The sequence below is a fragment of the Plecotus auritus genome (assembly GCF_963455305.1).
Source record: "Plecotus auritus genome assembly, chromosome: 2".
Classification (NCBI taxonomy): domain Eukaryota; kingdom Metazoa; phylum Chordata; class Mammalia; order Chiroptera; family Vespertilionidae; genus Plecotus; species Plecotus auritus.
In genome coordinates, this window is record NC_137771.1 from 20702686 (window position 1) to 20718807 (window position 16122).

The following is a 16122-nucleotide window of genomic DNA, read 5'->3' on the forward strand; positions in this document are numbered from 1 at the left end:
CGAGCAGGCCAGCAGGGAGGGGCAGTTGGGGGTGAGCAGGCTGGCAGGGGGGGGCAGTTAGGGGCGATCAGGCCAGCAGTGGAGGACTGTTGGGGGTGAGCAGGCGGGGGGGGGGGCAGTTGGAAGTGAGCAGGCCAGTGGGGGGGGCAGTTGGGGGCAATCAGGCCGGGGGGGGGGGGGCAGGCCTGTGGGATCAGGCCTAAACTGGCAGTTAGACATCCCCTGAGGGGTCCCAGATTGGAGAGGGTGCAGGCCAGGCTGAAAGACATCCCTCCCCCCGAATTTTGTGCACCGGGCCACTAGTCCTTTGATAAATGGGATTCATCCAGGGTCCATAAAACAGCCTAAAGTAGGCCCCAAGTCTATTTTCCACACTATACCCCTGGCTATGGCCTCACGGATGGTGGGATCTCAGTATTCTCAGGCAGTTTCCCAGATAGGTCTTTTCTGTTGCTCAGAGTAGTGATTTTTTCTCCTCTATTCTTTTTCATCTAGTTAAGGGAGAACAGAGGTGTTCAATCAGCACTTTTTCAGTACTGAGTATAACAACATGGGGTTCAAAGCTACAGCTCAACCAATTATTATCAAGACTGATTTGAGTCCTAGCCGGTTTGGCTCAGTGGATAGAGCATCGGCCTTCAGACTGAAGGGTCCTGAGTTTGATTCGGATCAAGGGCACTTACCTGGGTTGCAGGCTCCTCCCCAGCCTGGGCCCTGGTCAGGGCATGTGCAGGAGGCAACCAATCAATGTGTTTCTCTCACATCGATGTTTTTCTTTGTCTTTCCCTCACTCTTCCACTCTCCCTAAAAATCAGGAGAAATCAAGATGGCGGCATAGGTAAACACCTAAACTGCTGCCTCACACAACAATATCAAAACTACAACTAAAAGACAAAACAGACACCATCCAGAACCACAAGAAAGCTGGCTGAGTGAAAATTCTACAACTAGAAGGAAAGAGGAAAGCACATTGAGACTCAGAGGAGCTGCAAAAGGCTGAGGTACAGAGACGTGTGCCCACGGAGAGAACAGGCAGCTGAGTGCACAGGCGGCTTTCCCAAGCGGGAGGGAGACGGAAGCTCCCGACTGTGCTGAACTCCAGTCCCGGGCAAGACTCTGGGAACCCAGACTCATTTAGAGGGAATCTGGACTGTCAGGAAAAGAGAAAGCACACTGAGACTCAGGGGAGCTGCGGAAGGCAGGGGTCTGGAGGCGCGCACGCGCAGAGAGGACTGACTGCTGAGCGCACGGGCATTTTTGGAGACAAAAGGGCTGAGTGTGCAGCTGGCTTTCTAAAGCGGGAGGGAGACAAAAGCTCACGACTGCACTGAACTCCAGTTCCAGGAGAGTTTCAGGGACTCAGACTCATTCGGGGAGAAACTGGACTGTCTGGCAGCGGGCGAAACTCGAGGGCGGCTTTCTCTCAGAGGTGCTTGCAGCGATTACCAAGGGACACTGAGACCCAGGGGCCTCATAAGGCAAGGCTGACAGGAAGCCAAGGCTGTCTGCTCTGCCCTGAGACTCCGCCCCATCCAAGCTGAGCACAGAGGCTTTTGCAATTTTTCAAGTCTTGTCTCATAATGCTGTCTCCAGCACAGAAGTTCTCCCAGCATAGACACAGCTGATCCTCACAGCCAATTGGCCTGGAGGTCAATTCCTCCCAGTGATACCAACAATAATCAAGACTTAACTACAACAACGCTGTGTACACAGTCCACAAAGGGGTGCACCAAAAGTGTCCACCTCAGGTAACTGGGGAGGCTGAGCCACTGGGCCCTATAGGACACCTAGCACACAAAGCTACTCTACCAACTCAGGGAAGCAGCCAAAATAGAGACAAAGAAACAGATCACAAATGGAAGAAATGGAAGAAAGCAAAGGACTGGATATAGAGTTCAAAATCACGGTTATAAGGTTTTTCAAGAATTTCCTAGAAAAGGCCGATAAATTTAGCGAGACCCTCGAGGAGATGAAAAAGGACCAACTAGAAATTAAACATACACTGACTGAAATAAAAAATATTATACAGAGACCTAAAAGCAGACTAGAGGATCGCAAGAATCAAGTCAAAGATTTGAAATACAAAGAAGCAAAAAACACTCAACCGGAAAAGCAAAAAGAAAAAAGAATCCAAAAATTTGAAGATAGTGTAAGGAGCCTCTGGGACAACCTCAAGTGTACCAACATCAGAATTATGGGGGTGCCAGAAGAAGAGAGAGAGCAAGATACTGAAAACCTATTTAAAGAAATAATGACAGAAAACTTCCCCCACCTGGTGAAAGAAATAGACTTACAAGTCCAGGAAGCGCACAGAACCCCAAACAAAAGGAATCCAAAGAGGACCACACCAAGACACATCATAATTAAAATGCCAAGAGCAAAAGACAAAGAGAGAATATTAAAAGCAGCAAGAGAAAAACAGTTAGTTACCTACAAGGGAGCACCCATACGATTGTCAGCTGATTTCTCAACAGAAACTATGCAGGCCAGAAGGGAGTGGCAAGAAATATTCAAAGTGATGAACAGCAAGAACCTACAACCAAGATTACTCTACCCAGCAAAGCTATCATTCAGAATTGAAGGGCAGATAAAGAGCTTCACAGATAAGAAAAAGCTAAAGGAGTTCATCACCGCCAAGCAAGTATTATATGAAATGCTGAAAGGTATTCTTTAAGAAGAGGAAGAAGAAGAAAAAGGTAAAGATAAAAATTATGAACAACTTGCCCTGGCTGGCTTGGCTCAGTGGATAGAGTGTCAGTCTGCTGACCGAAGGGTCCCGGGTTCGATTCCAGCCAAGGGCACATGCCTGGGTTGCGGGCTCGGTCCCCGGTGGGGGGTGTGCAGGAGGCAGCCGATCGATGATTCTCTCTCATCATTGATGTTTCTATCTCTCTCTCCTCCCTTCCTCTCTGACATCAATAAAGAAATATATTTTAAAAAAAAATTATGAACAACAAATACATGTCTATCAACAAGTGAATCTAAAAATCAAGTGAATAAAAAATCTAATGAACAGAATAAACTGGTGAATATAATAGAATCAGGGGCATAGAAAGGGCGTGGACTGACAGTTCTCGGGGGGAAAGGAGTGTGGGGGGTGCAGGAAGAGACTGGACAAATATTGTACACCCATGGATGAGGACAGTGGGAGGGAGGTAAGGGCAGAGGGTGGGGTGGGAACCGGGTAGAGGGGAGCTATGGGGGGAAAAAACAGGAACAATTGTAATAATCTGAACAATAAAGATTTATTAAATTTAAAAAAAATCAACGGAAAAATATCCTCAGGTGAGGATTTTTAAAAAAAAGACTGATTTGCCAAAACCGGTTTGGCTCAGTGGATAGAGCGTCGGCCTGCGGACTGAAAGGTCCCGGGTTCGATTCCGGTCAAGGGCATGTACCTTGGTTGCGGGCACATCCTCAGTGGGAGGTGTGCAGGAGGCAGCTGATCGATGTTTCTCTCTCATCGATGTTTCTAGCTCTCTATCCCTCTCCCTTCCTCTCTGTGAAATATCAATAAAATATATTTAAAAAAAAAAAAAAAAAGACTGATTTGAGCTCTGGCCAGGTTGCTTAGTGGTTAAATCATCCATCCAAATAAAGCTTCTTTTTTAAAAAAATATTTTTTATTTTATTTTTATTGATTTCAGAGAGGAAGGGATAGAGAAGAGAAAGATTTAAATATTAATTATGAGAGAGAATCATTGATCACCTGTCTCCTGCACGCCCCACACTGGGGATCGAGCCCTCAACCCGGGGCATGTGCCCTGACCAGGAATTGAACCGTGACCTCCTGGTTCATAGGCTGACACTCAACCTCTAAGCCATGCCAGCCACGCCAAATAAAGCTTCTAATGGTAAAAGAGGGGCCCTAGATACTGAAGCTTATTCCCCTCCTCCACTCCAGGCCTGGGCCCAAGTGACTAAGTCAAGATGTAGTACCTCTTGGGTCTAGGTGTCTCCCACCAGAATATGACCTTCTCTCCCTGGATTCCTCTGGCTGCCATTGCCCTTTCCCACTTACTCCAGTCTCTTCTCCCATTCCACCACCAGAATGATCCCTCCACGACTGAGACATAAATTCAAAGGCCTAGACCAGTGGTCGGCAAACTCATTAGTCAACAGAGCCAAATATCAACAGTACAATGATTGAAATTTGAGAGCCAAATTTTTTAAACTTAAACTTCTTCTAACGCCACTTCTTCAAAATAGACTCGCCCAGGCTGTGGTATTTTGTGGAAGAGCCACACTCAAGGGGCCAAAGAGCCGCATGTGGCTGGCAAGCCGCAGTTTGCTGACCACAGGCCTAGACAGTGAGGCTGATAGCAGAAATGCCTTGGAAGTTAGAGGCAGTGCCCTCTAAAGGCCGAAGCTAATTACTTGGAGGAATACGAACCCAGACTTCCTAGAATATCTGATGTTTTAAGAAAAACTAGAAATGCAGAATTTTTTTAAAATGTGAAATCTCCCATTGTTTAAGTACTGGCAACTATTGCAATTTTTTTTAAATTAGCCAGGCCAATTAAACATATACACAGGCCGAATATGGCCTTTGAGTCCCTGGTTCCTTTCTCTACTCTAGTGACCATGTCGTATCAAATAATGACACAGAGAAGCAAATTTAAAATGTGATAGGTATTAGAAGGGAGCCATGAGAGAGCACATAACAAGAGCTAAGGCGACCTGCCCTGGGGATCTAGGAAGGCTTCCCTGAAGAAGAGACATTTTCATGTACTGTATCTGAAGAATGTGTAGGAACTATAGTATCTAAGGAAAAGAGGAATTGGGGCAGGCAGGGGTTGGGTTGGGGAGAGGAGAGCGAGCAGTTTTAGGCAAAGGAACCAGAAAGTGTGCAGTCTGGAGGAGGCAAGAGTCTGCCTTGTTTGAGGAACTGAAAAAGGCCAGGGTTGCCAAGACAGGAACTAAGCAGAGAGGCATGAGTTGAGGCAGGAAAGCCAGGGAAGCTAGCCATACAGGCAGGGCTCAGTCAGGCATGATAAGGGTTCTGGTCTTTATCCTAAGGGCAATGGGAAGTCACTCAAAAGGTCTACCTAACAACAAGGTGTGTGTGTGTGTGTGTGTGTGTGTGTGTGTGTGTGTGTGTGTGTGTAGGATAAACAGACAGGCAGACAGACATGATCAGATTTGCATTTTGAAAATATTATACTGACTTCTGGGTGGAAAATAGAGAAAGAGTGATTAGAAGTAGAGGTAGGGGACCAGTTCAGAGGTGACAGAAGTTCAAACGTTCAGGTGAAGCACTATGGCAGAGGTAGTGGAACAGAGAAACATGGATGGGAGCTGCAATATTTATGAAGTAAACAATAATAGGATTTAGGCATGGACTGTATATGGCGGATAGAGCTGTGAGGCCATGGAAAGAAAGATGAGCCCCAGATTTCTAGCTAGGCAATGAGTTGGAGGTACTGTTCCTAAGATGGGGGACACTGAAGGAGGAGCAAGTCAGTGGTAAAGGCAACAGAGAGAATGAGAATTTATTATTTTGCTGACATTTACTTGACCAATGTACATTTTTCCAATGCCTGCTCTGTTCCAGTTTCTGTAAATACAAAGACAGAAATGTTTCCTGCCCAAAGCCACTCACCTTCTGGTTGGGAGGACAGGCAGAAAAAAAGATTGCTATAACCCAAATACCATGCAGGTTCACCGGCCTGTGGAATGAAAAAACACACACACATGAACACTCATCATCCTGAGTTTCTGTTACTGCCCCTGCAAAATCCCCTTCCAGTATTTTGGGGACACTTCTAGGGACTTTTCACATGGGGTTATAGGACAAAACAACAGGGCCAAGTCACTGGACACACCAGCCCTGATCCAATCCCCTCCCATCCCTGCCCACTGCTACTACCAAAGGTGTCTTCTGTGGGACTGCTAAGAGCAGCTCCTGACTAGAGTGAGGCAAGAGAGGAGAATGGCTCTGAAAGTAAATGCCTCCATAAGTTCTGCTGGCCTTGGTGTTCTCAAGGTGCTAGAACAGGCCTGGGTTCTGAAAGAGAGGTTTCTCCCAAGCCCTGAGCTACAGTAAGTCATCTGGGTCCTGAAGAAGCACTGCCAATGGCTACTGTTTGAGGTCCATTAGGGACACATTGAGTTTGAGGGGTCTCTGAGACATCCAAATGGGGATGCCAGGGATACACTGGGCATCTAGAATTGACCTAGGAAGTTTGGGTTAGAGATCTAAATTCCAGAACCCTGAACTGGAAGAGGAAGTAAAGGCATGGGACCAAGCTCTGCTGAACTCCCAACGTTTAAATGCCCTGGCCCCCCCCCCCCACTCCACATCACCTGACAACTTCTCAAAGACCCAGCTTCCCTAATTCATGTCAGCAATTGGTCAATTACCCCTTCCTGTGCATTCCCACAACAATTTGTGCTGTGTTCTATTATAACACTTTCACACTATTACATGGTAACTCTTGGTTTCCATATTTGTCTCCACTAAACAGTGAGTTCCTTGAAGGCATGGACTCTCCCATTCCATGTTGAATCTCATGCTATTTCAGCTACTACATTGATGAAGACTAAAAAAATTGGAAGAGGGTACCCAGAATTGGTTGAGGAGGTGGAACAAGAGGATGCTGCCTACCCTCCTGCTTGGTGCAGCCTTTTTATGCTATTTCTAGGAATTATCCTATCGATATATTGCTATTATGCACAAAAATGTTCTGTATACTGATGCTCATTGCAGTATGGTTTGCAATACTGAAAAATTGGAATCAACCTATATTTCTATCAGAAGTGAACTACTTAAAAGAACTCAACATAATACTATGCAACCATGGCTTACAGACTTATATATACTGACAAGGAAAGGTGACCAGAATATTTCATTTAAAAACAAAAAACTGTATAAAATACTACAGTTTGTGTTTGAAACAAAAAGGATAGACTTGCAATATAGATGTATTAAAATGTCTAGATACACAAGCAACCCCTAAAGAGCATCTTTAAAGAATGCCAGTCAAGAGAATGGGCAAGATTTTGGGGGGAGTTTTACTTTTCACTTTATGCCTTTATTATGGTTGGATTTTTCTTAAAGCTAAAAGTATATTTTTTGTAATTTAAAACAAATCTTAGAAAAACACTTTAAAATGTTGAATCTAAGTCTCCCTGTGTCCTCCATCCTCCACATATTTGGCACCAGGTAGGTGTTTAAGATTGAACAGATAAACTACACCCTTGAAAGAGAAACTCTCCTGCCCAGGGCTGGAGCCCTTCTCCTGGGAACTGGTTGCGAAGCAGGGGAGGCAGATCCATGGTGATCAAATAGGTCAGGCAAACTGCCATCCTTTCCAGCCTGCATGTTAAGGACTCACATGAAAGTGAAAGCCTGAAATAAGGTACTCAATACACATGTGAAGGAATAATAACAATGGCTTCTTTTGGTTATCTAGCACCTACTAATAGCCAGCTCCTGTGCTTAGTGCTTTACAGAGGTACTGCCATTTCATCCTATCAGTCCTGGGGTAGTTATTGTTAGGAGCCCTGCCTTATCTAGGAGGAAACAGAGGATGAGCAAGGTTAAGTAATGGAAGAGCCAGCTTTGGCCCTAACTCCATCTGAATCACAATGCTCTCAATTGCTCCTGCACTCTATGCCATAGTGACTGGATTATGGAGGGAAATAGAGTACAAGAAACTTAGTCTTTTTGGAACCTCCCTGCTCCAGAACAAAGTCTAGCTATAATCCGTGAAAGTGAGAGATGAGAGAGCAGGCCTTTCAGATCCACAGCCAACATGAGCACCCAAAACTCTTCCTTAGGCTCTAAATGGCATAATAATGATTATTAATAACTTCTGCTTACAAGCCCTACTGTCACGAAGTTTACACTGGTATTTGTTAATGTTCACAATTGTGCAAGGTAGAGGTCATTATCTTCACTTTATAAAGGAGGAAACTAAGGCTCAGATAGGTTGTGGTTTTTCCTAATGACACACAGCAAGGACAAAGCATTGCTGGATTTGAGTTTGTCTGCCTCACTTCTAAGTCAGTGTTTTCACAAGGCCATACTGTTAATAGTTTCAGGAGAGCCTAAGACAGCATTGGGTGGTCAACACAAATGAACTCCAGACCTCTCAGCTCTCAGGACAGGAATTATTCTTCCCTACCCTCATGGAAGAGTTCACCCCCACCTCCTCCACCCTCCCTCCACAATAGAAGGCTGCTGCAGCATTAGCAGATGAGTACACTGCAGCTGCATAACCATGGCTTCACAGATTACCTTTTGTGTGTCTCACCAGAAAGAAGGGCTCAAACCTCCCCTCAACCCAACCCACAGAAAAAGTAAGTAAAAGTTTGGCAGTCATCCTGTAAGAATGTTGATTCTGGTCTAGAAACCCAGCTCCTTCTCAGACTCTTCTTTATCAAAGTTTTATTAGGCTCAGCTCGGGGTACCTCCATCTGGGCATCTCATTACAGAGCAAGGACACTTCAGCCATTTGTAACACCACCATCCAAGCAGAATTTTCAAGGACAGCAGCAGAAACGAATTGCAAGGGAGCTATAAATCCTCTTTGCCCCCTTTCCCCTCCTGCATGCATTTGCTGTCTCAACCCACCTATTTCTTCACAGTCGAAACTGGATTTACTCCTTAAAGGTATCTCTGACAGTCTCATCTCTGCTCATTTTTTCACATTTCCATTTGCCTGGAACTCATTCTCCCTGTCTGAAATCTATCTTGTGCTATGAACTCCAATCTTACTTAATATTTGCTTATCTTTTGGCACTTGTCACATTCGTTTTTCAATACAATTATTTAAAACATTTTTATTCTACTTCATTATAAACTACCTTTGTGACCTCAAAGTAAAGTTCTGCACCAGACACTGGAAATATATCTGTATAATATACATAAGATAATTTATGGGCTTGTGTTTTGTTTTACTTTCTGTGGGTGACTTCTTTCCCCCACCCACAAGAAGGTAGCCAGGCCTTAATGTGTCCTACTTGAAGGTGTCTAAGCTCCAGATTCAAAAATCAAGTTTCCAGGAACCCAGAAGACATTTTTCAGAAATGCTTTCGCATGGGCATATTTGGGAAACTGATCCATAAGAAAAAGGGAAGTGCTTTGAATGGGGGAAACAAAAAACTATGGAAAGGTTAGAGAAGGCGCACGTTGGTGGATATAGCACTCCGGGATGAGAATGATGCGGGAGGCTACTACACCTTGGCCTCCACAGCGGTGGTGAGGGGCTCTCTGAGCAAGTTTGGAATAATCCATTATGAAGGGCCCAGAAGAGGGAGGAGGACTAGCCCTCACATCAGTAGGAGTCACCCAGTGATGCAACCATCATGGATTAAGGACCTGGCCTCTATCCCACTTTGTTGCGGATCTCCTAGTAACCAGGACCTAGTTCATGTCTTCCAATGGACTTCAATCTTCCCACTGCCCCATCTCCACCCCTCCTCCCTGCGTCAGACTCTGACTTAGCTGCCCCTTCTTCATCCCTAGCCTCCCCTGTGCCCTCTCTGCCCCTCTCCCAGTTCAGGCCGGCTCTCTCCTTCCAGCCTTCCTGCCTAAACAAACTCAATTCTCTCTTCTTCCCGCCACCCCTCCCCCGCATCTTCCACCCCCAGTTCCCCACGCTTGTCTCTTTTCATTGCCACACGTCAGTGACCTCCCCCCGACCCACTGAGCGCAGCCCCCGTCAGCGGCTCGGCCGTTGTGGAGGGGGGGCGTGTCCCCGCGAGTAACAGGCCTTCCGCCCCGCACTCCGCGGCCCGCGCGCAGACAAAGACATTCCACAACCCCCGCCCCCTCCGCGCACTGGGGGAGGAGACGCGTGTCCCGCTAGCGCTGAGTCACGTGGAAAAGAAAACGAATGAAGAAGCCCGCGGCCACCTGCGCACGCGCACGAGGCTCTAGCCGGGCGGGCTTGGAAGGGAGAGGGGAGCGGGAAGGCGACTTCTTTGGGTTCCGCGGCGGTGCGCAGGCGCCGAGGCCCGACTGGGGACTTTGTTCTCCACGGAGAAACCCAAGGGCGGTGCCGGTGCCCGGCTGCGCACGCGCGCCGCCTCATTTCCGGTGCTCTCCTTCGCTGGGTCGCTCGGGTCGGCTTCGGTCGGCGTCGCTCCCGCTCTTCCACCCCCGCCAACCGCCTCTGAGGCCTCTGCCGCTGCCGCGTCGCTTTCTCGATTTCTCGATCGCACATCCTCCCCAATGCAGCGCCGGGACGACCCCGCCGCGCGCATGAGCCGGTCCTCGGGCCGCAGCGGCTCCATGGACCCCTCAGGTGCCCACCCCTCGGTGCGTCAGGCGCCGTCTCGGCAGCCACCGCTGCCTCACCGGTCCCGGGGAGGCGGAGGAGGGTCCCGGGGGGCAGCCCGGGCCTCGCCCGCCACGCAGCCGCCACCGCTGCTGCCGCCCTCGGCCACAGGTCCCGACGCGACAGTGGGCGGTCCGGCGCCGACCCCGCTGCTGCCCCCCTCAGCCACTGCCTCCGTCAAGATGGAGCCGGAGAACAAGTACCTGCCCGAACTCATGGCTGAGAAGGACTCGCTCGACCCGTCCTTCACTCATGCCATGCAGTTGCTGACGGCAGGTAAGCGGGCCTCCCTGGTCCTTCTGGGTCGCCCGGCCACCCGGGAGCATGGGTGGCAAGCGGCTTTGTTCCCCCTTGCTTCCCGCCCCCTGGAGACCGAGGCAGCAGTGAACTCCCCTTCTCTCATACTCATCTTCGGGAGCCTGGATTTCATGTTCCCATCCCGCCAAGGTGCGAAGGAGAATGTCTAGGCTGCAGTGGAGGCCCGAAGGGGACTTAGGGATCTCTTAGCGCAAAGAGGTGGATGGGTCGTGCTGAGGTCCCCGCCCCCTTACCGACCCTTGCCCCTCCCACCTCTTGCAGCTGCCCCATGCCCCAAGTGTTCAGATTCTTCCAGAAACGAACCTTTAACTCCCCTTCCCCCGAAGGGAAAGCTTTTCTGACTGTGGGTAGCGGTAGGCGCCTCAACTGAGAGTGTAGGAGGTGAAGACAGCCAGAGCAGGAAGGGACCGTGGGAGGGAGGGCTGAGGTAAGATGGGGTGAGGCTGAAGTGCCCTGTCCAGCGCGCCGAGGTCGCTGGGTCCGGGTCGGACTTAGCGGTAATGAGCTTAAGTTTCTCCCAGGCAGGAAGGAGCAACCTGTGGGAATCGACGCTTAAGGTTTTCCTAATCAGATTTCTGATTTCGGCACATAAAATAATTACAGAGCCGGAAGATTGGACACCTTTATTTTACTACGTATGTTCGCCATCCTTCAAGGAGAAAAATAACCCTAAAAACAGTGAAAATGGGGTAGAGGGTGGTAAAGGGTAGTTGCATGACGTTCCCCAACGAGATGGACAGACATTGAGGAAGTTGCACGATGCATGCACCTGAAAGGCTTGGTCTTTTTATTTGTTTGTTTTTGCTTCAGTGGTGAAATAGATTAGGAATAGTAGTCTTTGTTCTCTATTGTCGGTAGACTAGTGCTCCTTTCCTGCTCTGCACTGGCCAATTACCTAGTCGCTCTGATTTCTCCCTGAAGCCGGCTGTTTTGCCCTCACTTCTGGTTGAAACGTTGTTTTAATAAGTATTATCTTATGATACCTGAGTTTTAAGTAAAAATTCGCAGCCTTCAGCACTGAATGAATAGTTGGACTCCGGCAAGGTTGATACAATGGACAGATCGTTATGAAAATATTTCCCTCCCTTTGTTCTCTATCTCCAAACATCGGTAAGGGGGTCTTTAAAAAAAGCAAACTAAGAATATTTAAAGTGCTTCATTTTCAACTCGGTGCTTTGCTGTTCTGTAACACAGTTGGATTGTTTGTTCATTGTGTTCTTCCGGCAAGCTTTTTGAGAGCAAGGAATGCTTTTTATCTTTATATTTTTCAGATTGTCTTGCGTATAGCAAACACCAGGTAATTGAATTTGAAAGCAAGTACATGCAGAGTTAGGAATGTTAGACTAAGTGAAAAAAGTTGACTTAGTAGTCTGATTTTTATTTTCTCAAATCTTTAGTTAGTCCAAGTAAAATTTGTGAAACTAAAATATCAAACTTTAGGACTTTAAGCTGTTGGTTTAATCCTGACGCTTAAGTAATTACCTACTCTTGGGAAACATTCTGAACCTCAGCAACCTCAACTGTAAAGTGGGATAGTGAGTTGTGAGGATTAAATGATGTGTAAAGCACTAGCACAATTCCCTTTGACATATAATTATTAGATGACAGTTTGTCACCACCATTTCCTTCTATATGTAAATTCATGGTTAAATATGGTATGAAAATACAGTGCTCTTTAATTTTTTTAACATGGGCTTTTTTATGTGTTTTTTTTTAACCAAACTGAAATTTAATTGGAGAAATGGGATTAAGGCAATGCTTGTTTATTAAGAAACAGTCTATGTATATTTCTTAGCATGGAAAATCTTGGTATATGTTGAATCCAACTTTTAAGGCATTTTTGAATGATCTGGAAAAGGGATTGTAGTGAAGGTAACCAACTACAAGAAAGTAAGAGACTGAGAAGACAGAATAATGGTATTTAAGCTCTGATAAGGATACGGTAAGAAAAATATAGCAAACACTTACTGTCCAGGCACTGGTCTAAGCACTTAACATCAAATATTTAGTCTTCAGGACAATACTATGAAGTTACTCTTATTATCCTCACTTTTACAGATGAGAGAACCATACATACAGAGATTAAATTAGCCAAGGTAACAAAGTTAGTAAACAGCATAACTAGGATTTGAAATCAGTCTGAGTCTGACTCCACACACTTAACCCTCTCCACCCCTCCACTATAGTACCTGCAACAAATTGTACTTAAGAAAATATTTTGGACCTGGCCTACGTGGCTCAGAGGTTGAGCAACGACCAGGAGGTTGTGGTTCGATTCCTGGTCAGGGCATATGCCTGGGTTTCGGGCTCCATCCGCAGTGTGGAGCATGAAGGAGACAGCTGATCAAAGCCTCATTAATTGATGTTTCTGTCTCTCTCTCCCTCTCCCTCTGCAATTAATGTGTATGGATGGATGGATGGATGGATGGATGGACGGACGGACGGACAGACAGACAGACAGACAGGCCCGGCCCTGGTTGGGTAGCTCAGTAGAGCATTGTACATACACCAAAAGGTTTCCGGTTCAATACCCTGTCGGGGTGCATGCTAATAGATGTTTCTCTCTCTTCCCCCTTCTTCTTCTCCCCCTGCCCACCTCCTCCTCCTCTCTCTGAAATCAATGAAAACATATCCTCAGATGAGGATTAAAAAATACATATTTTTTGTACTACTTAGACAAAATATTGTAAAATCATTTTGAACATGTCAGAGTACTAGAACAGGGCAGTGAAGATGACAAGGCCAAGATATAGAAAAAGGAAACCCATAGAGAGAGCCTAGCCCTTGGGTCAGTGACTGAAGTACCTCTGCTTATTTTCAAAGATCTGCTGCAAGACCCAGACCATTCTTCCTTCACTATTCACATAGCTCTCCCTGTCCCTTGCCCAGCTTTACTTTGCCCTTCTCAGCATCTGATGCATTATATATTGTAGTTATGTGTTTGTTGACCACCCCTTCTCCTTCATAGCTAGAATGTTAGCTCCACCAGGACAGGGATCTTTTGTCTCCTTTGTTTACTACTATATCTCCTGTTCCTTGAAGAGTGCCACACACACAGAGGCTTCTTACTAAATATTTGATGAATGGATATTTATCTTCATTTCATGATGGAAAAATAACACAGTTCTAAGGGATTTGGGTTTTGAATATAGACTTCTGTATTAGCCAAGTTGATATTTAACTGTGATGACAAATGCATTTGCAGACATGCAAGGATTCAGTATACCCATGCTTGCTTTCTGAGACAAAAATAATTTATAATTTGTGTTAAATGCTTATATAATAAACATAAAATGCTTTTAAGTATATCACTGTTCTTTTTCTACTTTCTCCAATTAGGAAAATATAAGTTAGTGTAAATAACTCAGGAATTAGTAAGCATTTGCTAGATTAACGATCCCCAGATCTTGACAGGATACTCAGAAATCTACCTTCCAAAAGCACACAGTATAGAACATTTGGGAAGTGATTGGAACTTCAAAATAGTTAACTCTTTTAATTTATTTATAATACACTATAAAAATATATCTAGATGTTCCTATTTCATTCTACAGGGCTAGACGACCTATTTAAACCAGAAAGTGGAATTTCAAAGAAATTATAGACCAAATACAGATATAAGTATAAATATTAGGAAAGAAAGGCAGAAATTATCACTCACTGTTTGCAACATCATGATTGTTTACCTAGAAAAGTGGTCAGTGATGTGGTTGATTGCAAGTTAAAGATGTACAAATCAGTAGGTTTCTGCTCTATGAGCGTTAGAAAAGAATTAATAAAAATTATCTCATTTTTAGAACAGTATCAAATGCCTTGGGACAAGCAATAAAAATCAGTTCAAAATGTATGTGAATAACCATAACAAACAATAATATTTAATAATATGCGCCATGAAATGTGCTACTCATAATTCAACCTTCCTGGCCATTCTCTGAGGCAGAAAGAATTTTTATCTTACTCTTAGAGATGAATGTTGTGATCATATTGTCAACTTAAAATTTTACTGAAGGTGATGAAGATCTGAATAAAAAGAGAAATATGTCATTTCCTGCAAGGGGGCAGTGTGTGGAGGAAGAACTAGTGTTACAAAGATTATAGAATTTTTTTTTTAAATTTTTTAATTGATTTTGAGAGAAAGGAAGAGAGAGAGAAGCATCAATTTTGTTATTCCACTTATTTATGCATTCATTGGCTGATTCTTTTTTAAAAATATATTTTTATTGATTTCAGAGAGGAAGGGAGAGGGAGAGGTAGAAACATCAATGATAAGAGAGAATCATTGATTGGCTGTACACCCTACACTGGGGATCAAGCCCGCAACCCTGAGCATGTGCCCTGACTGGAAATCGAACCATGACCTCTGGTTCATAGGTCAATACTCAACCACTGAGCCATGCCATGCCAGCCATTGGTTGATTCTTGTATGTGCCCTGACCGGAGATCAAACACAAAACCTTGGTACATCGGGACGATGCTCCAACCAACTAAGCTACTTGGCCAGGGCAAGATGACAAAATTTAAAAAAAAAAAAAAAATTTATTGATTTAAGAGAGGAAGGGGAGAGAGAGAGAGAAACATCAGTGATGAGAGAGAATAATTGATTGGCCGCCTCCTGCATGCTCCCCCACTTGGAATGGAGTCCGTAACCCAGGCATGTGCCCTGACCAGGAATCAAACCACACCCCCTGGTTCATAGGTTGTCACTCAACCTCTGAGCCATACGAGCCGAGCAAGATGACAGAATTTTTAAATTAACATGTTGATTTTTTGCATTTTCCAAACTAATTCTAACTGGATTTACTTTTTTAACGTGACGTGTTGAATGTAAAGTAGCTTTAAAGAGTAAATGAAGCCAGCCTGAGAGGAGATTTCATCTTTGAGTGGGATAACAACATTCAAGACCCAGTTACAAACAGGAGACCTCAAGTAACTCAAGGGGCATTCCTAGAGCACCCAACTCAGGAGATCTAAGAGACTGCACCACTGGTTCCCACAAAACACCTACTACATAAGACCACCCCATGAAGACTGGGAAGCATAAAAGTTTGATTTAATACAAAGAGTAAATGAGCCCTGGCACGTGGCTCAGTTGGTGGAGTGTCCCATATGCCAAGAGGTTGCAGGTTCAATCCCTGGTCAGGGCACATACAGAAGGTAACCTCCCTCCCTTCCTCTCTCCCTTCTCTCTAAAAATCAATATATATGTCCTCGGGTGAGGATTTTAAAAAAGAATAAATGAAGATAAATGAGAAAATTTTTTTCAAGATAGGAAAATGATGAAAACCTGTATTGACAGATTAAGCAACAAGACCAAGAACTTGAGAGAATGTGAATTACATTGCTGGTGGAAGTATTAACCACTTTGGATAACATTTTGGCATTTCATTTAAAAGTTGAACATTAGCCCTAACCGGTTTGGCTCAGTGGATAGAGCGTCAGCCTGCGGACTCAAGGGTCCCAGGTTTGATTCTGGTCAAGGGCATGTACCTTGGTTGCGGGCACATCCCCAGTAGGGGGT

General features: G+C 45.3%; 1 protein-coding gene across 2 annotated transcripts in view; it reads left to right on the forward strand.

Annotated features, from left to right (window-relative positions):
• Positions 1 to 9978: 9978 nt before the first annotated feature.
• The window catches only part of KHDRBS1 (KH RNA binding domain containing, signal transduction associated 1), a 43711-nt gene continuing 37567 nt past the window's right edge, over positions 9979 to 16122 (forward strand). Inside the window, exon 1 of one of the 2 annotated variants that reach the window (XM_080654067.1) lies at positions 9979 to 10562. In XM_080654067.1, the coding sequence (XP_080510193.1) occupies positions 10181 to 10562 (382 nt within the window). In that variant the 5' untranslated portion in view covers positions 9979 to 10180. The remainder of the gene's footprint in view (positions 10563 to 16122) is intronic. The other variant, XR_013959827.1, reaches the window with a different exon arrangement.